We start from the raw sequence: 25,215 nt of genomic DNA, 5'->3' as shown, positions 1-25,215 counted from the left end.
TCTTTCTGAAATGCTTATTCTTGATTGCAAATTTAAGAAAAGCATTGGCGTTTGAGGTAGATAATTTAATATGAAATAATCTAATTAAGAAAGAGGCATCTATGTAATGATTAGAGACTCCTCTATCCCAACATACGAATTGATCGGAAGTGAAGATGTTTCTTAGTTGAAAGTATGTAGGAAATGGGCCATGTCCTATGAGAAAGCAATTTATGTAGTGGTTGACCATTGTGCATTGTTCGTTAGCATGAGGAGCGATTTCATACTGTCTTCTACCTTTGTCGTTATTTTGCCATTCATTTTCCCAGATATTTTTTAAATTTCTCCAAGACGAAATTTTAGGTAGGATTTTGGCCAGGGATGCTGTATTATTGGAGCATTATAACATGTTATGGCTGCTTTTGCATCTGTATCTGCTTCCTCTTCCCCGTGATTCCAACATTAGCTTTGATCCATGAGATTCTCGGAGATAGGCGAGGATGTTGTGAGGTACGTTCGAAAATTTGTTGAATCAATTCGGATTTATGCTTAGCATTTGGAGCTCTAGAATTTTTGATTATCTGTAAAGATGTTTATTTGCTGAAAGTTGTTAATTATTGAATAACCAATGGCTAAGAATTCAGCAGTGTAATATTTTGGTATTGATTTAGTAAAATAATACAAGCACATCCAACACCTGATTCCATTAGAGCCGTCTGTATAGATAATAGGATAAGAGGAGTTCTGAAGGGTTAGTTTTAGCGTACAAGAGATTCTGGGATTGGTTGCTGGGTACTTGATATACGGGTTTCTAGGAGTTTCAAATTTTGTTGGATCAAGTATTTCTTCTTGTGACCAGATTTCTGCACCGTAAAGAACAAACGTTTCAATAACTGTGTGGAAAAATATTTTTTGGATGTGTGAGTTTATACTCCAGTTTAATCCTTGGACCTTTCTTCGATTATTTGCTAATTCAGATACTTTTGTTCTAAATTATTAAAGAATATTCAGAGGTAGTAAGATGAACACATATTCAAACGATGAACTGGTGACATGCCGATCGTGTATGAAGCTGCGGATTATAACGGCCAAAAAATGCCGCTCGGCGGTTGTACCAGGAATGTGACTCGAGCAGACTTGCTTCACATGACACGACCTTTGAAAGTGTGAACAGAAGGTTACGTGAGACTGCTTGCTTTAAACGAGAGTTACAATGAATTGACACCTGGCAATGATGAGGCGGTCTTACGTGTGGCAGAAGACAATCCAAGTACGAGTACTCGAGCGATACCCCAACAAGTGGGTTTATCTCAATCCATTATCTGGAGGATACTCGCAGCAAACCAAATCAGAGCATACCATCTTCATTACCTCCAATTATTAGAGCCTAAGGATTATCCACTCCGAAGGGCGTTTACTGCATAGTTCCTGCAACAGAGTGCTACAGTCAGCTCATTTGCTGCGTCTGTATTTTTGACGGATGAAACATACTTCACACGTGAGGGAGCCTTCAATCAGCATAATGCCAATGTGTGTGCTTTGGAGAATCCTCATCGTGCGCAACCATCTGGAGCTACTATTATCACCGTTGGAGGGTATGACTGCCTAATCTACAGTATGATGATTGTTAACAAATGTCACAAAAGTTTTCAGCATTAATTGAGGAAAAATAACTATTTCAGTCAGTTGTAATAACTTAAAGAATTTTACTTACAAATTTATAAATAAATTTAAGTCAAATGTGTAACATATGCAATACGGAAAACTTCAAAGACAAACTCTACTGCTTTACAAAAGGATTAAAGTACAAGCTCTCTCATCAAATATATTTCCTTCTCTTGGAGCCGGAATAATTAAATGCCTTATCTGTGGAGTCACGAATGATAAAGCTTACTTTAGAAATATTAAAAAACGTACATTGGTGTAACAGAAGACAATAATTGTCAACAACACACATTAATTCACATTAAATGCGAAGTTGGCGGAAATGAAATTGAAGAAAAATTCTATGAATTCTGCTTTCATTTGAATCATAATTTCAGTCTCATTCTTTAAATTGTCATTCCATATGTAAAATATTTCCGCCAAGCTCCATTTACTAAATCAATACACAAAATCGGCAAACCTTTTCTTACTTCAGCAAACAGATGGAAACAAATTTACAAAAGGTTCTTTAAAAATACTTGCCAGTCGTCATCCATTATTCACTTTATACAGCATCGCTCGTTATAAATTCAAGGAATAATCGTAATTCCACATAGAGAAACAATGCAAAATTAAAGAGCTTCATTGTTCCATTTTCCCCCACGAGGGAAATTTTCCCCTCATTTCGAGCGTAAAATTAAACAAATGGGTTATCATATTTTCACAAAAGGGAAAAAGAGCGACGAAGATGCTTTACGAATGAGTATAAACTTCCCACTTACTAATGCGTTTTTCCCTTGGGCTAGTCGATCGATATAAAGTACCAGCATCCCTTTAAATGGTCGTGGTATAGTTTACAGTAATCTCTTATTGTAAACTGTTTATAGGATTCAGACGCAGCGGATCGAAAGGTCTTAATGATTCTTTATCTTCGAGGCGAAAATCTTTTCTCTTAGTTTTTGCTTCCTCCATCTATCTTTCTCATTGGAAACTTTCGTTTTTACATTGTCTTCATTTATCATATCGATAATCTACTTAAATCATGCTATTTGGTTCTCTTTGAGACTTTTTTTCTTATTACACAAGTTTTACTTCTAATGGTAATATGTACAGATGAGTAACTTCAAATTTTTTTTCTAGTATTTTTTTTTCTAGTAACCGAAGGAAAAGTGATGATCCTATAAATGCCCTAATTTAAATAACTATCCCGTCAGATATCTTTAAACACTTGGGCGTTTCTGTTTTCTTTCAAGATTAAAGAAAATAAATATATTTAGAAAAAGAACTATTTTAATAAAATTTTGATCAAAATGATATATATACGACAATCATAAAATGCGTAGGAGTAAAAGTTTTATTTTAATTGTTTTCGAAAGAACAATAGTTGATTGAAAGAAAACAATGAATAATATTAAAAAGTGTTAAAAATAAAATTAATTGAAAATAAAGCTCTGATACTGAAGCGTTATTAAAGCATGAATTCTGTTACATATAAAACGGAACCCGAATGCGAAAAATTAATTAAATTTCGAGCTTAAGGTATCTGACTACATTCTCACTCAGGTTTTGAAAAATAGTATAAATAAGTTTATTTTTGGTGTTATTTTGCAAAATACAGCTTAAAATGGTAGAAACAGGTGATAATAATATTATCAAAGTATAAGTTTTGTGTTTTGGGTTAAAATGAGTTAAATTTAAGGATTACTAGATATGTTCCCACAAAAATATTTAACATTATTTTATTTTTATCTTTGCGACTTACATTTATTCAGATGCAAGGAATGAAACCTAAGTGATCAAATGAAAGGCCTATTAAATACAACTATTTAAGTACATGCACAAATTGTTTTTCAATAAATCCATCTGTTTACATTTACAAAATTGTCTGAAAAAAAATTGTATATATGTATACTGAGCAAAAAAAGCACACAAATAAAATAAAATAAATAAATAAATAAGAAAAAATAAAAGAAAAATGGAGACAGTTCTATATCTTCCGTTCTACTGGGCCGATTCAAATTGCGCTTTTCATGTCTCGAAAGCGCGACTTAGGATATATATTAGATTTATATATAGCATTGCTCTTACATAGGTATTTTGACACAAAATAGGACTTTTTCTGAAATAACATACCCATTTTTCTCCATATTTCGATTCTACGACCCAGATTATGCCTAAATATTAAATTTTGTAAAATATAATTCGAAATTTACGGAGAAATTCATAAATTTAACTTGTAGGGTTTATATTTATTTTAACTAACATTTATTTTAAATTTAAACTATCTTTCCTGTCAAGCCTTACTTTCCCCTGGAATTGCCAATGCCAGAGTATGTAAATTTTAGTAGAACGAGCAAAGTATTCAAATTTTCAGCAGAAGTATTTTGAGTTAAATAGAAGGGAAACGAGTTTGTAGGTGTGCTTTCTTGATTCACGAGCGTGAAGGTTGCTAGGTAGAAATTTAAGAACCGCGCGTTTCGGCCTGTGTGCTTGCTTCGGCAGTTAGTTGAATCTTTCAACTTTTTATTCAGAAAATTTGCTGAAATCTCAGCTGTATCTTAGAACGCGGTTAAGTTAGTTACGTTTAGAGAGCTTCGTAGGTAGTGACTTGTTATTATTCATTTTAGTTGTACTTTCTTATTTTTATTTAACCGCCGAGTCGGCGTAGTTTGTGAGCGTCAAGTGAACGCATCTGTAACTTCTAAAGTGGAATAAAAAGGGAGTTAAACCCTTCTTAAGAGTTTGTGTACTTTCCAGTTCATAGCAGTCACTACTATTGCTGCGGGCAAGTTGGGGCCACGCAACACCACATTGGCGCCCGAACAGTTTTCGAACTGAAATGGCCGAAAACTAGATGGAAGCTCCTGGACAAGTCCAACAACAAGATATGGCGAGCCAATTGGAAGCATTTGGATACCTGGTCCAGACAATGAGAGCATCAATCAAGCCTAACGTGAATTTCGACGGAAAAAAATTCGGTGGCGATATTCTTAGAAGGTCTCGAAAATCATCTCCAGCTCTACCCTATGCCTGAAAGACAAAAAGTTGCCATTGCCACATCTGCACTAAGAGGACAGGCCGCGCTATGGTGGAAATATATAGGCAAATTTTTATTAGCGGAATTCGGAGGCCAAATATATACCTTTGAAAATTTCAAAAAATCATTATTAAAGGCATAGTGAAAGACAGAGCAAAGCTAGAAGCCGAACTATATAGTTTTTATCAACGGAATATAGAAGAATTGACGGACTTTATTCTGCGAAAAATTAAGCTGACAGATATGCTCTATGGGAAGAAACCCGACGCGGAGATTATTGAAATAATCTTACCAAGATTGCTACCTGCTGTTCAAGATTACTTCGAAATTCGAAACCCAAGCACATTGCAGGAACTCTTCGAGTTGGCGGTCAAGTTCCAAAATCGCACAATAGCGGAAAAAGCTAGAGGGGCATCGTATTCGCAAGGTCTCCGAAGGCAATCCTCAAATGAACAGACCAGAAACACAAATCACTCTTATGGGGGAAAGAGCTATCAAGCTAATTCATCGAAGCTCGAAGGTCAAGGCCCAAAAAGGAAATTTGAAAACAACCGTCCGGGTACCCAGAAGGCAGAAGTTGAAAGGAAAGCTTTAAACGAGTAGAGGGGCCTGTAAAAGCGAGGGTCCAGACCCCGGAAGTTTCAAAAAAACCCTCAAGAAAATACCTAAATACAGTCGTCGTAAAGAACTCACAATTACCGATTATACAAGTCCTGGTTGGCGATGTACCAGTAGAAGCCCTCGTCGATACAGGGGCAGAAGGTAATTTTATGAGATATACTTTTTTTAAGAAGAATTTTAATAGGTTACGATTATTTAAAAATAAAAACACAGAAATCATAGCAGCGCAAGGGCAAACTTGTCAATGTATTGGCAAATTATCATTACAAATACAGGTTAAAAACAACAACGTTAAAAACGTTAGTTTTACAAAACTTGACAGTTTGGCTTAATTTTAGTCGTAGAATTGAAATATGGAAAAAAAAAACTAGGCATGTCATTTCAGAAAAAGTCCGATTTTGTGTCAAAATACTTATTACAGCAATGCTATATATAAATCTAATACACGTACTAAGTCGTGCTTTCGAGACATGGAAAATGCAAGTTGAATTTCGACAATCGGCCCAGTAGAATGGGAGATATAAAACTGCCCCCCTTTTATTTATTACAGTGTACATAAAACTAAACCTTTCGTACATTTAATTCGTAGTATTTAATAGCTTATTTGTGGAAGTTTTCGTAAAATTGCTATAGTATTATTTTAAGTTAAACCTTTTTACGTAACAGGAAAGTTGAAAAAGATCAAGTTTTTCGAATAATTAGCCTTAATGCATGCAAACACAGACAGAAGGAAAATAAAATGTTGCCAAGTATGAAAATTAAATTGCAAAATTGATCTTCTTCTAGAGCACTCAGTACCAAATAAAAAGCTCCAAAATAACCTTCTTAACATCAATAATAGTATTCAAATGAAATATTCTCATTTTAAATTTATTGCGAGCAGTCTGCCTAGCGACATCAACTTTCAGGTTCTTGGAACAGAAACTTCGCGTTCACGGCGTAGAACAAGAAACAGCTATAATTTCGCTTCTAACGGCCGGAGAAACAAACTAAAAGTAGTTTTGGAAAGCTAAACGTATTGGCTTTAAAGTAATAAAAGTCTTTTGAAACATTTCATCAAAACTGACGATTAGAGCGTAAAGGGGTACCTTAATAGACATAAATAACAACGCACCCATCGCAAATATAACAGAATATCAAAATGTCTCCCATTTCAGAATATTTTTGTTTATTGCACAGGCACTCTAATATACAACATTGGCATTGCCATTCCAGAAACGTGCTGTCAGAATCGCTGTCAGTATGTTAAGGTGCTATCGGTATTTTATTTAAGGTAATCATCTGATTAATGAATCAATGGAAAAATGGCATTTCTGCTGCACATATGTTGGCTGCTACGTAAAAGAAATGCGATGCAACCATTTTCTTGCCATCGGCAAGCAGACGCATTATCTTTTTTAGAGCTGGTTTCAGTGTTCCGAAGAGGAAAAATACTCAAAATGAGAGATATAGTCTGTAATGCTTATTCCCCTCAGAGAACGATTTTCAACTTCTGCTTCAGTACCAAGGAAATATTATGTGCTGCTTTGTGCGTTAGGATGATACCTTCAGAAACGTTATACATTTATTTCATTTCGGTTGTGTGAGGAAAATAAAAAGGATAAGAACCAGTTAATTAATCAGGAATTTAGATCCTTCCACGGCCAACCTTCTATTAAATCAAAAACAGTAAATATACGCAATGATACTCGGAACGCTTTCAAAGCAAATAGTATCCAACACTATGCGCATTCCATGAACAATTCTCATATTAATAACCATACTGAAGTTACAGCGTGGCTTAATCACGAAACGAATATGTTTTCAGCTTCTTGGTTAGTTATAGGAAACGCAGCTTTTATCTATAATTAATCACATGATTAGTTATAGATAAAATCTGTTTTCTTTAAGTTAAATTGAATTCAGTATTGAAAACCACAAGTTATTTAATTTACAGAAATCGTTACTGTAAACTTAAGTTACGATATTCTCAATGTTAATAACGTTATATATGTGTGGTCGTATTACCGTTAAATGTGTATTCTTCTTAATTCTAGTTTGTAAATGTGCTTGCAGATTGACAGCATTCTAAATATGCGGCGAACTAAAAGGTCCTCTCGAGAGGTTGTGGTGGGGGAAGAGGTGGGAGTTAGACACGTCTCTCCGCGGTGCTCAGACTTTGGACCGTCACACTGCTGTGCTCTCCATCAAATTTGGGGGTGAAACTGAGCAAAGTCGTATTGCCACCTGTATGCTGCTCAAGACTCTTGCTAACGACAGGCGCAGTCTTATACTCCTTGCCAAGCTGAATTTCGTGAGCTTGTTCTAATGTTATTGTCATACAAATGAAATAACTCACAACAACAGCAACATTTTAATTTTACTATTGCAATTACGTGAGAAAGCAGTTAGCAACAGGAGATGTTCTTAGGCCTTGAACATTTTGATTCGTAAATAGAAAATTACTATTGTATTACAAAAGGCTTCAAACAAAGGAAATGTAGTTTGTTAGTCCAAAAGGGCTTTGTCCCTGAAGGACTATTGTTTTCTTTTTACGATTTTGCGTTGAATCACTCTGAATGTCAGTTTCACTTTTTAAACTGTTGCCACCCAATGTTAGAATCCTGCATTATATTTGAAGAAATTAAATAATGAAAAATCTGCATAAATGTATGTATATATCTTGCATTGTTATAAAACAACGGTACATACAGCCATCGAATTTTGAATGACGTAACCTTCCTACGAATATGGGCATGTGGAAGACCAAATTTGAAATTTGAAATTTCTTTTATTATTGATTTCATATTTTGTAAAACTTCTTTTAAACGAATTTTTGAGCAAAGACAACAATCTAAGGGGGAAAGAAACACATTTTTATCTCCAGAGCGCGGGACTGTGTATCGGAAATTTTGAAGATAGGCTCATTTTAAAATTATTTTGCGACATTGCTCTTGAACTGAAATTTATGGTTTAAGTGCGAAGAACATGATATTTAATAAATAAAGGTAACACACAAAACGTTAAAAAAACGCCCCTTTGGACGTAATTTAAAATCTGAAACATTTCAGTTTTTTTTAATCTGTTTTTTATTTGTAAACTAATAGGCTGAAAAAGAAACAAACGCTTTTGTTTTTGATAAGTTTGTTTCCATCAGTTGGGTTGCAGTACGCTAAGGCTAAGACAGACGGCAAATCGTTTTACAATCCAGTAAAGTTACTCAGTCTGGTTTATGTAAAATTAGAATGTAATTTTGTTAGTATTGAATCAGTTTAAACTAAATGATTTTATGCTATTAGCAATCTAATCAGAAATCAGTCTCGATTTTTAAAAGAAAGAGTCATTTAAATTTTTTTATACATTTTTTAATTGGCGGAGTTTAAGCAACAAAAATCGGTATAATATTCATAAATGTGCAGAATTAGTTCCGAAGGTTTAAATATAGTACCTTATAGGAAGTAGCCCTGCAAATTTATGAATATTACTCTTCGGCGCGTTATTTTGACTTACTCGTTTCTTTGCTCTTTTATCAAACAGAAATCTGTACAGTCTACTTTAGTAACAAACCGTGCTTCTATAAAACCGTTATAAATCAATCAGTCTTCCCGCCTTACTCTAACTTCTTAGACGTAGATGGACTAACAGTGTAAAAGGAAGTGGCAAGCATAACCGTGTTAAGCCAATTTGCCACAAAGAAAATCCCAAGGAAACTTGTTAATCAGTTCCAGAGGCAAAAATAAAAATAGCAATCCCGGAGAAGTTTCTTAGCCAATGGTAGCTCACCTGCGTTTTTCTTTCCTCTACAGCTAGTCGTGCAGAATCACACAAATGTATTTTGCGTCGTTGCATGTAGCGGTAAAATTGCTTAACTTTCTGCAATATCTCCATCAGTTCTATACTCATTACATAATGCACTGCCATGAAGGAAGTTAGTCCAAGAAATACAACGAATTTTTATTTAGAAAAATGCATCAAGGAAATAAGGACTTTTCTCTGCAATAAAAGCACCTAGTCTATCAGAAGGATCATAAATTAAGAATATTATCTTTAAAAGATACAGCAGCCTTTTTTAAAAATTGCTCTGTTGGCATATACTGCACTGCAAGTTTATAATTCTCTAAGGCTCATCTGAACTTCAGTAGATTAACTAAATGATAGTTCCGCTTAAATTAGCCTGTTTTCCTGTTTCTTAATTCGCGTTTAACATTGTAACGAGTAACCATCTCGTTTAATTATACAAGAATTATTACTAGCTTTCATTTACCGTACTTTATCAATTTACAAACATTAAAAAAAATGAAAGCGTTCAGATTTTACATTACGCCTAAGGGAACGTTTTTTGAAAGTTCCGCGGATTACCTTTATTTATTAAATATCATGTTCTTCGCACTTAAACCATAAAATTAAGTTCAACAGCAATATCGCAAAGTAATTTTTAAATGAGCATATCTTTAGAATTTTCGATACACGATCTTACGGACTAAAGATAATTTTTTTTTCATATAGTGTTGCCACTGCTCGCTTTGAAATCGTTGAGTTGGTTAATCAAAAATTCGTCAAAGTTTTACAAAATATGAAATAGATAATAAACAAATTCCAAATTCCAAATTTGGCTTCCAGATGTCCATATTCGGGTGGAAACGTACCTTATTCAAAATTGGATTTGGATAGCTGTAGGTACCGTCGGATTATCACAAGCGACAAACATGTATACATGAACGCAGATTTTTTATTATTTAATTTCTTTAAATATAATACAGGCCTATAATATTTGGTGGCAACAGTCTGAAAAGCGAACCGACATTTAAAGATTTAAACGCAAAATGCCATTACGGAATTAAAAGCCCTTCTGGGCTAACGCCCTTCGGATTAAAAATCAATTGAAATTTTCTAGAATTTGAATTCGATGAATCCGGGTAGGGGAGGATCTGCACTGTCACGTCCTAGTAGTCATTTCTCGACATTTCTCACTGTGCATCTGAGAAGTATTTTAGACGAAAATGAATTCAATTTCTAATATGAAAAATGGAAAATAAACTTAAAATGACATAACACTAGACGGAGATACATTGATACTTAGGTTAAGATTCAAACCACTAACACATTAAGAATTTATTTATTGAAGTTTATTATTATTTTTTCCACGTTTATTTTAACATCTGTTAAAAGTGTAAATGACTACTTCGATTATAATTCTTTATAAATCTACTCAAATGGTTATGTATACATATTTAAACTCTTAAAAACTACTTTCTTGTAGTTTTCCCCAGGTGTAACGTGTATACGAGGCAGTTTCCCTTAGAATATTCTCCATAAAGGCATCCTTCCGCATAAGCAGATAGCCCGCGAGTGCTTTGCCATAATTAAATAAAACCAACCTAAAAAATTTTAATCAGCATTTGGGAATAATTCCACTTTGAATTAATATATATAAAATGACACCTTCGTGATTATTTTGAACAAATTTAAATAAGAACTAACATCCATTCTTTCCCAAAGTCTTTCGTTTTGAAGTAAGTTCTTGCGTTCTTTGAGGAAATAAGCGGCCGAGCGGTAAAGTCGCTAAACACTGGTAGTTCGGTCCGAGGTTCGAATCCCGCGAACAGGCTGGCTGCATGGGCGTTTTCGTGGTTTTCCCCATGTGTAACGTGTATACGAGCCAGTTTTCCTTAGAAAGTCCTCCACGAAAGGCATCCCTCCCCTTAGGCAGATAGCCCTAGTGTGCTTTGCCATAATTAAATACACCACACCATCTTTGAGGAAATACATTAATGACGAATATTCCGCAGGTAGGTTTTTCCATTATATAAATGTCATATTAAATTGACAATATCGTGTCCTTTAACAAAAACGTTTTTCGATAGTAACATTTTATGATTTTGAACATAATCTAATGCTTGATGTTTTGTGGAAGGCAGATCCCAAATTATAATAATTTCGTTTTTCTAAATGCAAGGGAAAATGCAGCAATAACATTTAAGGCGCATATTTGTCCATAAAGCAAAAAGTGGCTAATCGAGAATATTTGGGCTTATATTCGAGGAAAGCGCAGATGTTATGAGTATGTTGTTACGTCACGCATGCTTATAACTGGCGCTAAATTGCGCTGCTTGGCAACATTTTCACAATCGATGGGAGAATTAGCAAGTACTGAAAATGTTTATATATAGCAATAAGTATTTGTATAGCCAAATTTATCTCAGCAATTTGTATACCCAAAGCAAGTAAGAACGCATGAACAATAAGAAGGTGTATGTAATATGGACCAAGATAAACCACGCCTCACATGATAGACTTCACTTGCAACGTTTAACACTCTATCGGGAATACGAAATATATGCTCTTTTAAAATATTTTGTGATTTTGCTGTTGAATTTTATGAGGCGAGTATATGGTGCATGTTGAATATTATGGGCGAGACAAAAAACTAATAACAAAAGCACAAAAATTATGATTTAGTCATTTTACTAAGGAAAGTGTACGCTGATAAGATAAACTGAGAAAAACTGAAAAAATGAAAAATATATGGGAACATTGGCAATTCTAAAATTGCTTTAAAAATGTTTGTGATTTTACTGTTGAAATTTGTGGGGCGTAAGTGCTAAGAAAACAGTGTTTAGTAATAAAGTTAAAAATACAAAATAAATAGTTTTAGTAGGAATACGTTCCAAAGAAGATTTGATAAACTGAGAGCTCAGAGGGAGAATAAAAAAACACAACAAACCCTGTGGTGAAAAAGTTTAGAAAAAATGACGTTTCAATCATTTAGCTTAATTTTGCAAACGCTCCATATGTTATCTGTTGCTAATGCGGTAGAAACTTGTATGATAACATTTTCAACCTTCCAGAGCCAGTTTATCACAATCAAACATCCGTGATACGTTTCCGCAGATACTTCATATTATGTCCTATGTTAGAGAACGCAAGCACCAAAAGAGTATACTTGATGAAAACCATGAGAAGACTTATGGAATTGAGTTCGGATCATCTTAAGTATCTCATGCATCTAGCTACCGAATTTAGATTGAGATACTGTTGCAAATGATATCGACATGCTTTCATTAGCAATGAGGCGGATAATAGTCTTGTCGCTAGATATTATTATTATAGTTCTCTCATCAGCCAGTATCTCAGTTAAATGGACGTAAGTCTTGCTAATGACGTAGGAATATCTGTTGCAACCGTAAAAGATACACAATGCTTATATATCCCACAAACTAACGAAATATATACCACAAACTAACATCTGTGTCTAGGTAATCCAGTTTGTTATCCATTGCGTAATTAATATGCAATGAAAATTTTAAACATTTCACAAAATTTTGAATAAGCAAGTATTTAATAAGCATTGTTATGTTCATTAAACCCGGTAATTTATTAAAGTAACAGCTATAATAGGCATTCTTAATTGTTGATCTTAGACGCTTAGCTGCAAATTTTTGAAAAATATGATTAAGGAGACTAAGAGATAAGTTTGAGCGATGTTTTGAAACTTTCAGTCAATTTGAAAATGCAAAATTTAACGTTTTAGATCATATTCATAGAGCAAAATGTTTAGTTAGAGAACTATGTAATATACTTTAGTAAATTAATCCAGATATTTTCCTATTTTTGTGCGCAATTATCATGAAACGTATTACAAAACTTAGATTAATTCTATATATTTAATGTAACTGATAAATATATTAATAATTATATATATATATGTATGTATGTATTATATATATATATATATATATATATATATATATATGTATGTGTTATATATATATATATACATAAAATGTAAGTTTCATACATCTAAAACTGATTTACTACCTTCCCTTCGAGTTTAAACTGTTCCCTAAAACTCTGTCTCTCATTTGGAGAAATTCTGCAACTGGAACTACTTGACGAAACACCGCATTTAAAGCAATAAACATGGAGACTCCCTTACATTCGGGCCTACCAGAGGCTGCGTGGTAAAGTCGTTGGACACTCGTAGTTCGGTCCTAGATTTGAATCCAAGCGAACGGGCTAGCTGCATGGGCGTTTCGTTTTCCTTTTGTGTAACGTGCATAAGAACCAGTTTCCTTAGAAAAGTACTCCTTGAAGGTATCACTTTTCTTGCACAGATGTTCCCCGTGTGCTTTACCGTAATCAAATAAACCAAACCAATTCTTTACTATTCCGTGCTATTCTTTTTCATGCTTTGTCCGATATAAAGTCTTAGTAAAACTAAAAACTTTGCAAAATGCGTTAAAATTGCTCAGTGAGGAAAACACGAAAGCTCTTTGCTGCCTTACGCTATGGATTATAAGAAGTTGAGCTGGCTTTAACAGGCTCGCTTTTCGCCTAATAAAACAATGTCTTTTGGGAGTTTACACTAAATAAAACACTGGTTATCATAAATTAAGGAAAAATCAAAAAATAGCGATAACTCCTTCAAAAATAAGCCAAACCGTGTGAAATTTGAATATGTTGCCAAGTAAGAGTAGCTGAATAAAACTGCGATATGCAAATTAGTGGCGCTGCTTTCGGAATACGTCATCTGCGAGGAGCATAAAAGTCCATGTTTCAGAGCAAGCACATATATTTCAATGTGACAGTGACATCAGAAAGCTGAGATAGCCAATTCGTAACAATGAGATAGCCAATTCGTAACGCTGAGATAGCCAATTCGTAACGTTCTGCAGGCAAATGATCCAGGCATCATTTGCCTGCAGAACTGCGCTGGAGAGCCATTGGGAGACTAGAGGCAGGACAAAGTCAAAGAGAAGTGGCCAGATGGCTAAATGTGAGTTCTTCTGTGGTTCATAGACTTTGGAGGCAATTTCAAACCACAGATTTGGCATCTAGGATGTTCAGCCAAGGACGGCCAACTGCTACGACGAGCGCCGATGACAGATATTTGACATTATGTGCACGCAGGAATAGAACCGCTACTCCGACTCTTCTTAGATCCTACCTTGCTGCAGCCACCGGAAGGTTCGTGTCAACGTGAACTGTGCGTAGAAAGCTTCACGAAGGAGGTCTGTATGCGAGGCGAAAAGCTATTTGTGTGCCGCTCACGTCACGCCATAGGAGGGACCGTTTTCAGTGGGCACGACAACATGTCCACATCGCTGTATGTGCTGTATTGCTTCTAGAGGCGATCATATTCCATATTGAAGGTACAATTCCTATAGGAAACTGACATCTTCGATTTGTTCATTTTATACATGTTCTAATTTCTATACTACCATATCTGTTTGGTAATTTCTTTTTATGATATATGATACCTTACTATGTGTTGTATATTGTGGGTAAGTTTCATTAAATTCTACATGTAACTTTTTCAGTAATCGTGATTTTTGTGATTTTTCCTTAATTTATGATAGCCAGTGAATTATTTATATAAATTCTTCTCAAGTTATAATACTAGCAGTCTTTTCATTATTATATTTTGCTAACTTTTTAAACAAACTAATTATGTTTAGAACTGTGCAATAGCTCTGTTTCATTTCCCCTTAAATTCATTTCTAAGAAAGGCACTGTGCATTGGAATTTAATTCAAATATCAACTGGTCTAAAGCCTAAATATACGGAATTTTAAACAAAAAATAAGTTTTAGTATAAGCTTTTTCTCTCATGACAGAAAAACTTAAAAAAAATTGCATGAATTTCTTTGGCTCTTTGCCTGGTTTTTCTCTTCAGCATAATGACATTTGCTACGCGAAGTTTGCTCCAAATCTCTTTGAAAGCCTAAAAGATCAAGTAACTCTTTATTTTTAACTTCTTCAGATCCTGAGACGAATATTTTAACGTTCTAAGTCAGGAAGGTTCGATTTGAACAGCTTACTTAGACTGCTTCACTTCTTGAATGTTTAATACATGTAATGGAAGTTCAGAAAAGTTTTCCCAGGTTTACAAGACAGTTTTTTGGTAGATTGGACATTTTCTTGGAATTACGATTGCTTGAGGGGCTACCTATCTACAACTCGTAAAATGTTACACCAACCTGGCAATCAACAGTCTTGTACAATATAAATAACAACTTTTCTAAGCATTATAAAAATTGGTAATTATTTAATTTTTAATTTTTAATTTTTTTATTATCAAACATCCTTCAAGTGAAAATACTAAAGCACCAGTATTTTAAAGCGTTAATGCTGTTTTTCAAAATGTTAACTTTAAAATTTCAGATTTTTTTTAGATTTGAAAGTACCTTATAAATGAGTTTTAGAATTTATTTTTTCCCTTAGTTTATATATTTTGCGTTGTCCAAATAAGAAACTTAATTTTGAAAATTTTCACAGTTGTTTATACTTTATATGTTGCGAGTTTAAAACAGGTGCCTAATTTGCCTTTTATTATTGTCTACATAGCATGTTTTTTTTTTTTTTTTTTTTTTTTTTTTTGTGACACTAATAAGTATTTATGCAGATGTCAATCATTTTGTGCTTTTATTTGTATAGTTAATATCTTTTATACGATTAGCTTTCTTCACTGAAAGGATGCATCATAAAAAGATACATTATTTTTACAAGGAACTGACCAATTACTCAGTCGATTCAATTATTCGTTTCACTAAAGCAATCATGTTTTACTTTACTCTAAACTATGAAGATTCATTGTTTACAATGAATCTTCATAAGATTCATTGTAAACAATGAATAGATACAAAGATAGATGTTTATATAGATAGATACAAAGTTTACAAAGATAGATGTGGCAGGTTTTTTAATATTTGTTTTCTTAAATTCGCGAACTACTGATAAAAAAATAATCAATTTTCTTTCTAGGAATGCGATTTGATTTCAGACGGCTAAGATATATACAGGGTGCGACACCATAAGGCAGTAATTGTAATTTATTTATAACCTCTGATGTCAATTAACATTTAAAGATATGGCATTTACTAATGTGTAAGTCATTGTCCATTGCGTGGATTACTTTTTGAATATGATGCCTGTCAAATGATGCCCTCTCTGCACAACACATTCGTCTAGGCGTCGCTAGAAGCTTGCCATAACTCGGTGTAATGTATTCCCTGGGACACTGCCTATGGCATTTCTGATGCGATCCTTCAGGTATGATGGCACAACGTGTTCGGAAAACTTCTTGCTTCAGGTGGCCCCAAAGGAAAAAAGTCTGCACATGAAAGATCAGGTGAGCAAGGCGTCCCAGGAAATGTCACCCAATCGGGAAATTACTCTACCTGGAAATGTCTGTCGCAATGGTCCGTCCATCTGGAACTTTACCATGACGTTCTAAATTTAAAGTTGCCGAAATAGACGCTGGGTGGCAATAACAGAGTAGTTATTCTTGAAATAACTTTTAGCAGCAAAGGCACGATGCTGAGCACTCCACCGATCCATATCACTGTCCCACTCGAAATGGCAGCTCATTAGTATACGAATGCGGTACGAGCTGGCGCGCATTCATGCAGTACGTCATTGTACTACGCAAGTCAAATTACGCTATGAACGCTGCCGTACCCTGTAATATACTATAAATAAAAAAGTATGTGTGTGTGTGTGTGTGTTTGTTTGCTAATAACTCAATTACTATACTACAGCTATCGTCACCAAACTATTTTTTTCTGGATCCTGGAAAAAGTCGACGTCTACTTTTTTCCAGAAATAAGGTTGCTAAGCTCATAGATATTAATTTTCACTCTCCTTTATCCGAGTGGCAACAGTCTTGCAAGCTGTAGATGAGAATCTGCTTTATTTCGAACGTTGTTGCCACTGCTCGCTTTCAAATTGTAGAGTTTATTAATAAAAATTCTAAGTTTTACAATGATTTAAAAATAGCATTGCCAAACATTAAATACATTATTTTCGGTTCGAAAAGTTCTTGAGAAGCCGTTTTGAATGCGTACGACTTTAATTAGGCGAAATATTACTTAAAAACTCCGAAAACATTAATTTTCGAACTCATTTGCTCCGAGTAGCAACAGTCTCGCGCGTTGGAGATAAAAGTGCTTTATTTCGAAAAGTGTTGCTACTGCTCGCTTTCAAATCGTAGAGTTTGTTAATAAAAAGTTTGTAAGTTTTACAAAATCTCTCTCTATATAAAAGGAAGAATGTGTATTTGTTGGCATTATTGGTTTCTGATTAATTTTGATAAATTTTTTGCCACATCAAAATTGAATATAAGTGAAATATTGGATGGAATTTGAGCTTTTCGGACCATTTGGTGAGAAACACGAAAATCATTAAAAACTGCGTGCCATTATAGTCGATATAGTGAGAGAGAATTAATTTATTTTTCTATCAAATTTTTTTTTTTTTGTGGGTTGCATATCGTATCAGACTGAAAAATGTATGATTATGAATCGTATTGTTTGCATCGTTATTAGAGAAAGATTACAGCGGTATCCTTTTCTCTGTTGTTAGATATTATTATTCTCAATTTAACTGCTATCGGGTACTTCCGCTAGCAATATTCTAAAATAGTGCAGTGTTTACATGAATATTGATTTCTTTTCTATCGCAATAAAATCTTATCATGAAAAGAAATAAAATCATGTAATAAAAAGTTTTCATAATAAATGTATGCAAAATATATGTGGTGCACATAATTTCAATAGCCGTGAAATCTAAAATTTCAATCTAAATTTTTAACTACTCATCATTGTCGTTAGTGAAATTTGCTCTTTTATCATGCTGCATGAGACCTGTTTAATTTACGGGAGTTTCGATTCTGAAACTCACAACCTAACTTACATCCACATCAACCTAACTTACATAAAACAGAACAATTAGGAAATTCTTCTAAAGCTTTGAGAGTTGTGGAAGGAATTATCAATCAGTGTTTTGTATTTGCTTAACCTATTGCTGTACCACTCTTGTATGGATTTGTGTTTCCTTGTTTTTTAGCTTCCAATTCATGACCCTAATCTATCTGACGATTTAAAATTTCGAAATTTATTTATAAAAATTCAGAAAACTATTCATCTTTTGAAAGCCAAATCGAGCGAGAAAGTCTTTCATTCAAACGAACACAACCGCTAAGCCTGCGATGTTGATTCCTACCCTCACCCTAAGGTGTGCATAAGGAGGCACAGTTTCCCCAAATGCACTGTATCCGTTTATTGTAGACAGCTTTTCCTAAAAGACTACGGGAAGCTTCATTGTTAGGAAGTAGAAAGGATGACATCTTAAGTATCCACACCTCTTTGTGCCTTAATGGACGGGAAGGGGAGGGAACGGACGGGATGGCTAACGGACGAGGATGGGCAATTCAGTATTTTAAGCATACAGTTTCGCGAAGGCTTCAGTTTTCTAATGGTTAACATTTACCCATCGCAGGACTGAGTAAAGAACCAAAATGTATATCTGCGAAATAGCTAGAAAGATTCCAAGAAAAAATAATTAAGTTCGTTTTTATGCTGATTTGATTCAAGTAAGTCGATGTATGTAAGGAGCTATTTTTCGTTTCGCTTCTCAGTATTATTTATGAGAAATGAAACTTAAATAATTATACTGGCTGAGAAACAAAAATGAAGATTCTAAATCAGCAATCTCCAAATATCGCGTATCTCTAAGACCAAAATAATTAGAAGGTGTATCCATATAATGCAATACAATATAGTATTCATAATCACACTCTCGCAAGTGATCGTGACTTTAGTGTACGGCCAAATGTCAGTTTGCGTACACCTTGGGTTACGCGTACCCCACTTTGTAGAATATTGTTCTAAATAATGTACTGAAACATAAATCATATAATTATTCAACACAGTAAGCAAATTTAAATGGATAGGTGACCTTTAAGGCAACAACTTTGTACTTAGTACTGCCCGAAGTGCTGTGAGTTTTTACTTTAAATACTATATAACTGCTAACATTTCAGAGGTATATAGATAACGAAGGAGTTTTCTTCGAAAACATAATCCTAAACAGAGATATTTCAGTAATTTTGTAGGAAGAGATTTGGATGTCTATATAAAGAAATTAAATAAGACGCATTAATTTCCCGTTATTCTACATAACTCTTCCCAGAAAATAACATATGATTCATTTTTAAGAAACATTTTATCAATTTTATCATAACATAGAGTTCAGTCTCGTAATATTGTTGCGTACGGGCTCGTGGGTTTTAAGTGATTAACAACACACTTGATGAAGAATGAAAACACAATTTATTAGCCAATATTACTTAGGACAGCTCCAAAAACACGTTTTTATCGTCGAAAAACTACGAAAAACATGCTGAAGCAATTAACAATACATCCTTCAGCTATCAGCTTATTACAGCTTCACGGCAAAGCACTACAGTACAGCTCCCGACTCGATTCAGTCGTTCTCGAAACTCAACGTAACCTGGAGAGTTTCCATGCTACAACTCGCTATGCACTCGACGATACGCTCAACAGGTTCAACGATGCACACTCTGGATGCCGTAACTCGCGATAAACTGACGAGACACATATACTCCGCGTAGGTGTGTCTCGTCAGTTTATGTAGCTTTTGGCCTGTCTTCGAAAACATTGTGGGCCAAACCGATAAAAATTCATTTTAGAACGTTCTCCATCCGTCTATGGCATATCACCAATTGTGTTGCCAAATATGGGAACCTTGCCTTCCTTTGCAATTTTCTGGCAACCCAAAACCCGCTTGGAAGGGAAGCTATCTTACTGAGGCTCAGCATTTAGTAACAATATGTTTTGATCTTTCCTGCAGTATAAATTTTCGGAATCCGTAGTAATTCAATTTTTTCAGATGACAAAGAGTAAAATAACATTTTCCATTTACATGAGAATCAAAATGGAAAAGTAATTATGAATACAAATTCCATTATTTTATAAACGCGACTGTATAATGTGACAAAAGTGTAAGCTGTTTGATTTATTTATCTCGTCTCATCTTAAATTAAGTTTAACTATATGGATTTACGAAGAGAAATAAGCATTCAAATTTCGACAATGCCATTGTAAATACAACTGTTTCGGTGACCAACAGGAGACAAAAATTGTATTGTCCATTTTAATAAATTAATACCACAGATTTAACTGTTTAATTAGTTTATTAATGATATTCTTATGAGTTCTGTAGATATGCAGATAATTTTAGTAAAATTACAGTATTTTTTCTAATAATGTATGAATATGAAAAATCTAAGAAAACGAAGCTTCGCCCGAAAAGTAAGAATACAGAGACAACATTCTTGACATGAGTTATCTCGCTGAATTGGTTTTCGTGAGGTTTTTGAAAACTAATTTTTGTAGCTAAATTTGGCGAGAAATACACTAATGTCGCCAAATTTGGCGAGCATTTGGGATCGGTTCGTGTATAACTGTAATGGGTATTGTAATTGATGCTATATGTAGCTGTAACCGTATCCAGCCCTCATATGCCTTCCAGAATTTCGAGACGTGAAAAGAAAATACTAGACATCTCTCGGCGGCTACGTGAAAACTAGTATATGAGACCGTAGAGAGCATCTGCTTTCAGTTGTTATTTCAAAGCGATTTCGGAGTATTGAGATTTCCATAAAAGTTTCGCCTGCTAGGTGCGCTTTGCATTGTGTTGTGTTTAACTTTCTTAGTAGTTTAAAGTATGTCTAGTGAATACTGTCTGATAATGTGAAGAGCTATACGAGTATTTGTTGTGGAAAATTCCAGAACTGCGAAGCGTTTTTTCAAGTAAAATACATTTTATCAAGGTATCACAAGTTTTGTGGACTCTCAATCCTTTAAGAACCCATAAAGCATGCAACGGCATATTTCTTTTTGGCATTCAATATTGATACAGATTTTGGGTTCAAAAACTTATTCATTAATTTATTATACTGCAAATAAAAATTTTAAACATTACAAATTAATATCTGAAATGAAATAAATCTTCAAATTTAAACTTTCTTTTATAGCTCACAATAAAATTTCTATATTTAAATACAGCAAGCTTTAATTAATCACCGAACAATATTGGAACTTCTCATAAGCTGATGCTCTCAAAGGGGGATTTTTGTTCTCTAGTCTGGGGTACAGTTAAGAAAATTAAAAACAACTTTCCATTTGACAACGATTACTTATTCGCAATTAAGCATTAAAATATAATATATTAACAATGATAACAAAATTTAGTGTATTACGCTTTTAAAATTATTACAATTAAATACAGAAGCATACGTGAAAATGTTTAAATGTTTCTAAACCAAACAGAGATGAAGATACATCAGTAAATTCGGGAAAGATTTGATTTTGCACTCATTGTACTGAATCGTAAACCAGCAGCTCAAAATTCTCATCTTAGAGATTAATTTCTGGATAGATTTGTTTAATGTCAACAACGAGAAAATGTCTTGTCCATAAAAGTTAGAGCTTCCGAGTAAATATCAGACGATATTAGAAATTCTTAAATCTTAGAGGAACACTTTATCTTTATAGATGATCAATAAATGTCCTTTCTTAAAATACTTCCTTCATTACGCTTTAGATCCATAAATTAGAGTTGACTTGCGAATTGAGTTTATTCACAAAAGTGTCAGAAATATTTGCAAATATTTTTAAAATTATTTCGTTGACTGTCAAATGTGCAATATTTCTTTAATCGCTATTGAAATGATAAAAAGAATATTTTGTTTTGTGTTTTTTCGAATATCATCTGGCGATCTGAAAACTGACATAAATATTATAAAGTATTTCTTCCGCCTTCGTGGTGTAGTGGTCAGAAGACTGAGCCGGTAATTTCAAATGTCCGTGGTTCGATTCCCGGCGAAGGTAGTTGCTAATTTTTCATCTCTGTTGCTTCCAAAAAATATACCTAATATCTCTACAATATGATTTTTAATCTGAGAATAATAATAATATTATTATTGGAGGAGGTAAAGCAAAAAGAATCAGCGTAATATTAAAGAATTTTCGGGAAGAGTTTCGAAAGTTTTATAAAAATCTAGTAAATGTACGAGTCCTTGACTACTAGAACTTTAGTGAAGAGTCTAGCGACATTTGCTGCTCTTCTTACAACTATAACGATGAGTCGAAAGAAGAGTTAAAATATCCTTTTATTCACTCACAAAATAATACAGTCGGCCCCTTCTCGGGCTTACAAGAAAGCCTCAATTTGAGCTTTAACTTCAGACACAAAATAAGGAGCTAAACTAGTTCTAACTAGTTAAACTTCAGCCGAAGCTGTACAGAAATAACTAGCTGTATTGGCCTGTAATTAAACCTCACCGGCAAATGCTAACAGGCAGGTAACCGAGCGTAGTAAGATAGACAGACTTAAAAGAACGGCGTGGCCCGAAGGGAGAACACGCGCTACTGAGAACTTCTGAGTTTCTCTACGGAAGTGACAAAACTTTGCAATTAATACTGGTTCTACTTCATGTACATAAAACGGGATATTGGAATCTCATTCTGGCAGAGAGTTGTAGGTCGGCAACAAGAATTTAAAGGAAAGAGTTTCAAAATTAAAATAACTATTAGAAAATTAAAATAATCCCCGCAGTTTAAATATAGAACTTCTCCTTCATTTGAACTTCTTCAGATGAAAAAATTTCTATATTTAAGCCTTCGAAACTAGTCCTGGAAATCTATGAATATTACTTTGATTCTTGTTCCTTTAGCTCCTTTTAATAATTGCTATTCTGCGTATTCCTTTAACTCAAACAATACTAATATTTGAAGTATTAATAAATAATATGCCAAGTGAATTGATTTACTTCCGTAGTTTTCAAATCATTGCTTAAAATATTACTGATAAACACTAAATTACGCAAATTAATGGGATTTTCAGAATGTCTTACGAGATAACTATTTTAACCAAATGCACTTATCTGTGTTAAACTGGAACATGAAAGTTCAAAGCAGCAGTTAATATGATAGTATCGGAAAGCTATAGCAAGCAAGATATAATTTTAATAACCTTTCGCCTCAGCATCAAAGAAATTACTAACTCTTATAAACACAGATATTTATTTTATATAACTAATAATTTCGTAAACCTGTAAAGTAAACGAACAAAATAAAATAAAGCAATGATTAAGTAATAAAAGCTTATAGGAATCAGACATAGACTTCCAAAATGCAGGTTAAATGAATTATTAAATCTTATGAATTATTAAATTAATACTTTAAATAGCATTTCTTTCTCGCCAAAATTTGCGTATTTCTATCGCCTAATTTCATGTTTTAATAATCTTATTAAAATATCATTATATCCTGAAGATGTCCTGTATGCTATAAAATGTAAAAATAAAGGCATAGAAATAATATTAATATTATGCATTTATGGGACATGAGAGAATATTTTGTATACGAACTATACAAGAGCGAAAAATATCTAACCTGTCACTGAGTAAGCATCTAACATCTTGTGTAACAAAAAATACTTACCCTGTCCATAAGCTCCCGAACCATTCCGTTCCAGTGGTCTCCATCATTCCTTGTAGTTCGAGAACCATAGGATCCGTCACGCACCAGTCTCAGTTCATAGCGAAATCCGAGGATGCGTGACATTTCTCGGAGCAGATCCACGCAAAATCCCTCGTACTGTTCGTGACTGCCTTTCGCTTGCTCATCTGGCTTCTTGACCATCATGTACGGAGGATTCTGAGAAAGAGAAAATCGGTTGCTCAGTGACGTGAAACTTTATTGTCTCTGAAGGATAGGAAATTCGATAGGAAGAGAAGCTTGGAAAAAACTGAACACTTAATTTGATATTAAAGGGCAAGGCAGGCATCCATTTTGCTTTGATACTAAATCTTCAGAGGCATTTAATCTAGAAAATGATCTACTTTTCTTTGAAAGACACCGTTATTTTCTATTGCGTCATAAAGCACTTATTGCGTTCTTTGCTGTACAAAACTAATGTGGTAAGAGAAAATTATGAAAAAATAATTTGGGTATATAAAAGAAATGCTTGTGACAAACTTTGCAACGTAATGCAATTATCAATTAAATTATAAACGAATCTTAATTTCCAGGACATGGTCAAAAATAACAGAAACTGTGATGTGGAAAGTGTAATAAAGTATGTAGGCAGTTCCTTTTCACTTATGTTCTATGAAATGAAGAGCATAAATTTCTCATAAATAATTTTAAAAAAAAAATGTGTCTTTTAAAAAATGTTCGCCTTTCTCACTGCGACCGTTCGTAGTGTAAGAAGTTGCACGTCTGCTAGCAGAGAAATCTTCGGTGTTCGTGTTGTTGCTACAGCATCGTTGAATTTCCGTGTTTCACATAATCTAAAAACTTTCAAGATAACACACGAAATACGCAAGGAGAAAATAAAAAAAATGGTAATGCACGTTATGATTCTGTGCAACCTAAATTTCTAGAGATTTTCCAACTGATGCGAAAATGAAGAGTGAATTTGCAATTAGAAAAGATTAAATAAATATATGAAGTGAATAACTTATATTTTTGTAACTCATATAAGCTCTGAAATGTATGTATGAAATGACGTATATATAGATGAATAGATGTATATATGCTGTACATATGTATATATGCATGAACGTTAAGTAATGGCAAATCTTTCGTTAGTCATCTGTGATATTTAAATTAAAAAATATTATCGAATTGAAAGTACATTAAAAGTAAATAAAAATTTAAATGTAATTATTATCTTAAAACAAGAAATAACAAGTATTCATTCAGTTAGAGTTATTTTAGACTGAAATATTTTTCAGAATTTTCTCTTTTGCAGTTAAAATTAGAAATATCCGCAAAGATTTTGTTGGTATTCTGCATGAGGTATCGTGAGAAACAGTTTAAATAAGTCAGTATATGTTAAATTTTGATGTCAATAACAGTGATAATAGTAATAGTGGTAAACTGTTTAGGAAATATTCACGTTAATGAAACCACAATGGCCGGCTGAAAACCAGAATAGTGATTGAAACTGAATTTGATAAAACAGTTCGTTATATTTAATGAAATTTTATGATCTTTGAGTTAATGTTTTTTCCGATGTAAGTGTCTCCAGAGTGTACTTTCTCTGGTCCTTCCCTGTTGCAGTTTCATCAAATATAATACGTCA

At 33.7% G+C, this 25,215-nt stretch overlaps 1 protein-coding gene across 1 annotated transcript in view; it reads right to left on the bottom strand.

Annotated features, from left to right (window-relative positions):
• The window catches only part of LOC118197896 (glutamate receptor ionotropic, kainate 2-like), a 533,731-nt gene that overhangs the window by 79,698 nt on the left and 428,818 nt on the right, over positions 1 to 25,215 (bottom strand). Inside the window, exon 10 of the mRNA XM_085809703.1 lies at positions 23,568 to 23,783. Coding sequence (XP_085665829.1) covers positions 23,568 to 23,783 — 216 coding nt within the window. The remainder of the gene's footprint in view (positions 1 to 23,567; positions 23,784 to 25,215) is intronic.

This window comes from Stegodyphus dumicola, chromosome 2 (genome assembly GCF_044657685.1).
Source record: "Stegodyphus dumicola isolate Sdum_Otavi_A_Nest chromosome 2, ASM4465768v1".
Taxonomy (NCBI): Eukaryota; Metazoa; Arthropoda; class Arachnida; order Araneae; family Eresidae; genus Stegodyphus; species Stegodyphus dumicola.
Note: the sequence above shows the minus strand (reverse complement) of the source record. Positions and strands in the feature narration are given on the sequence as shown.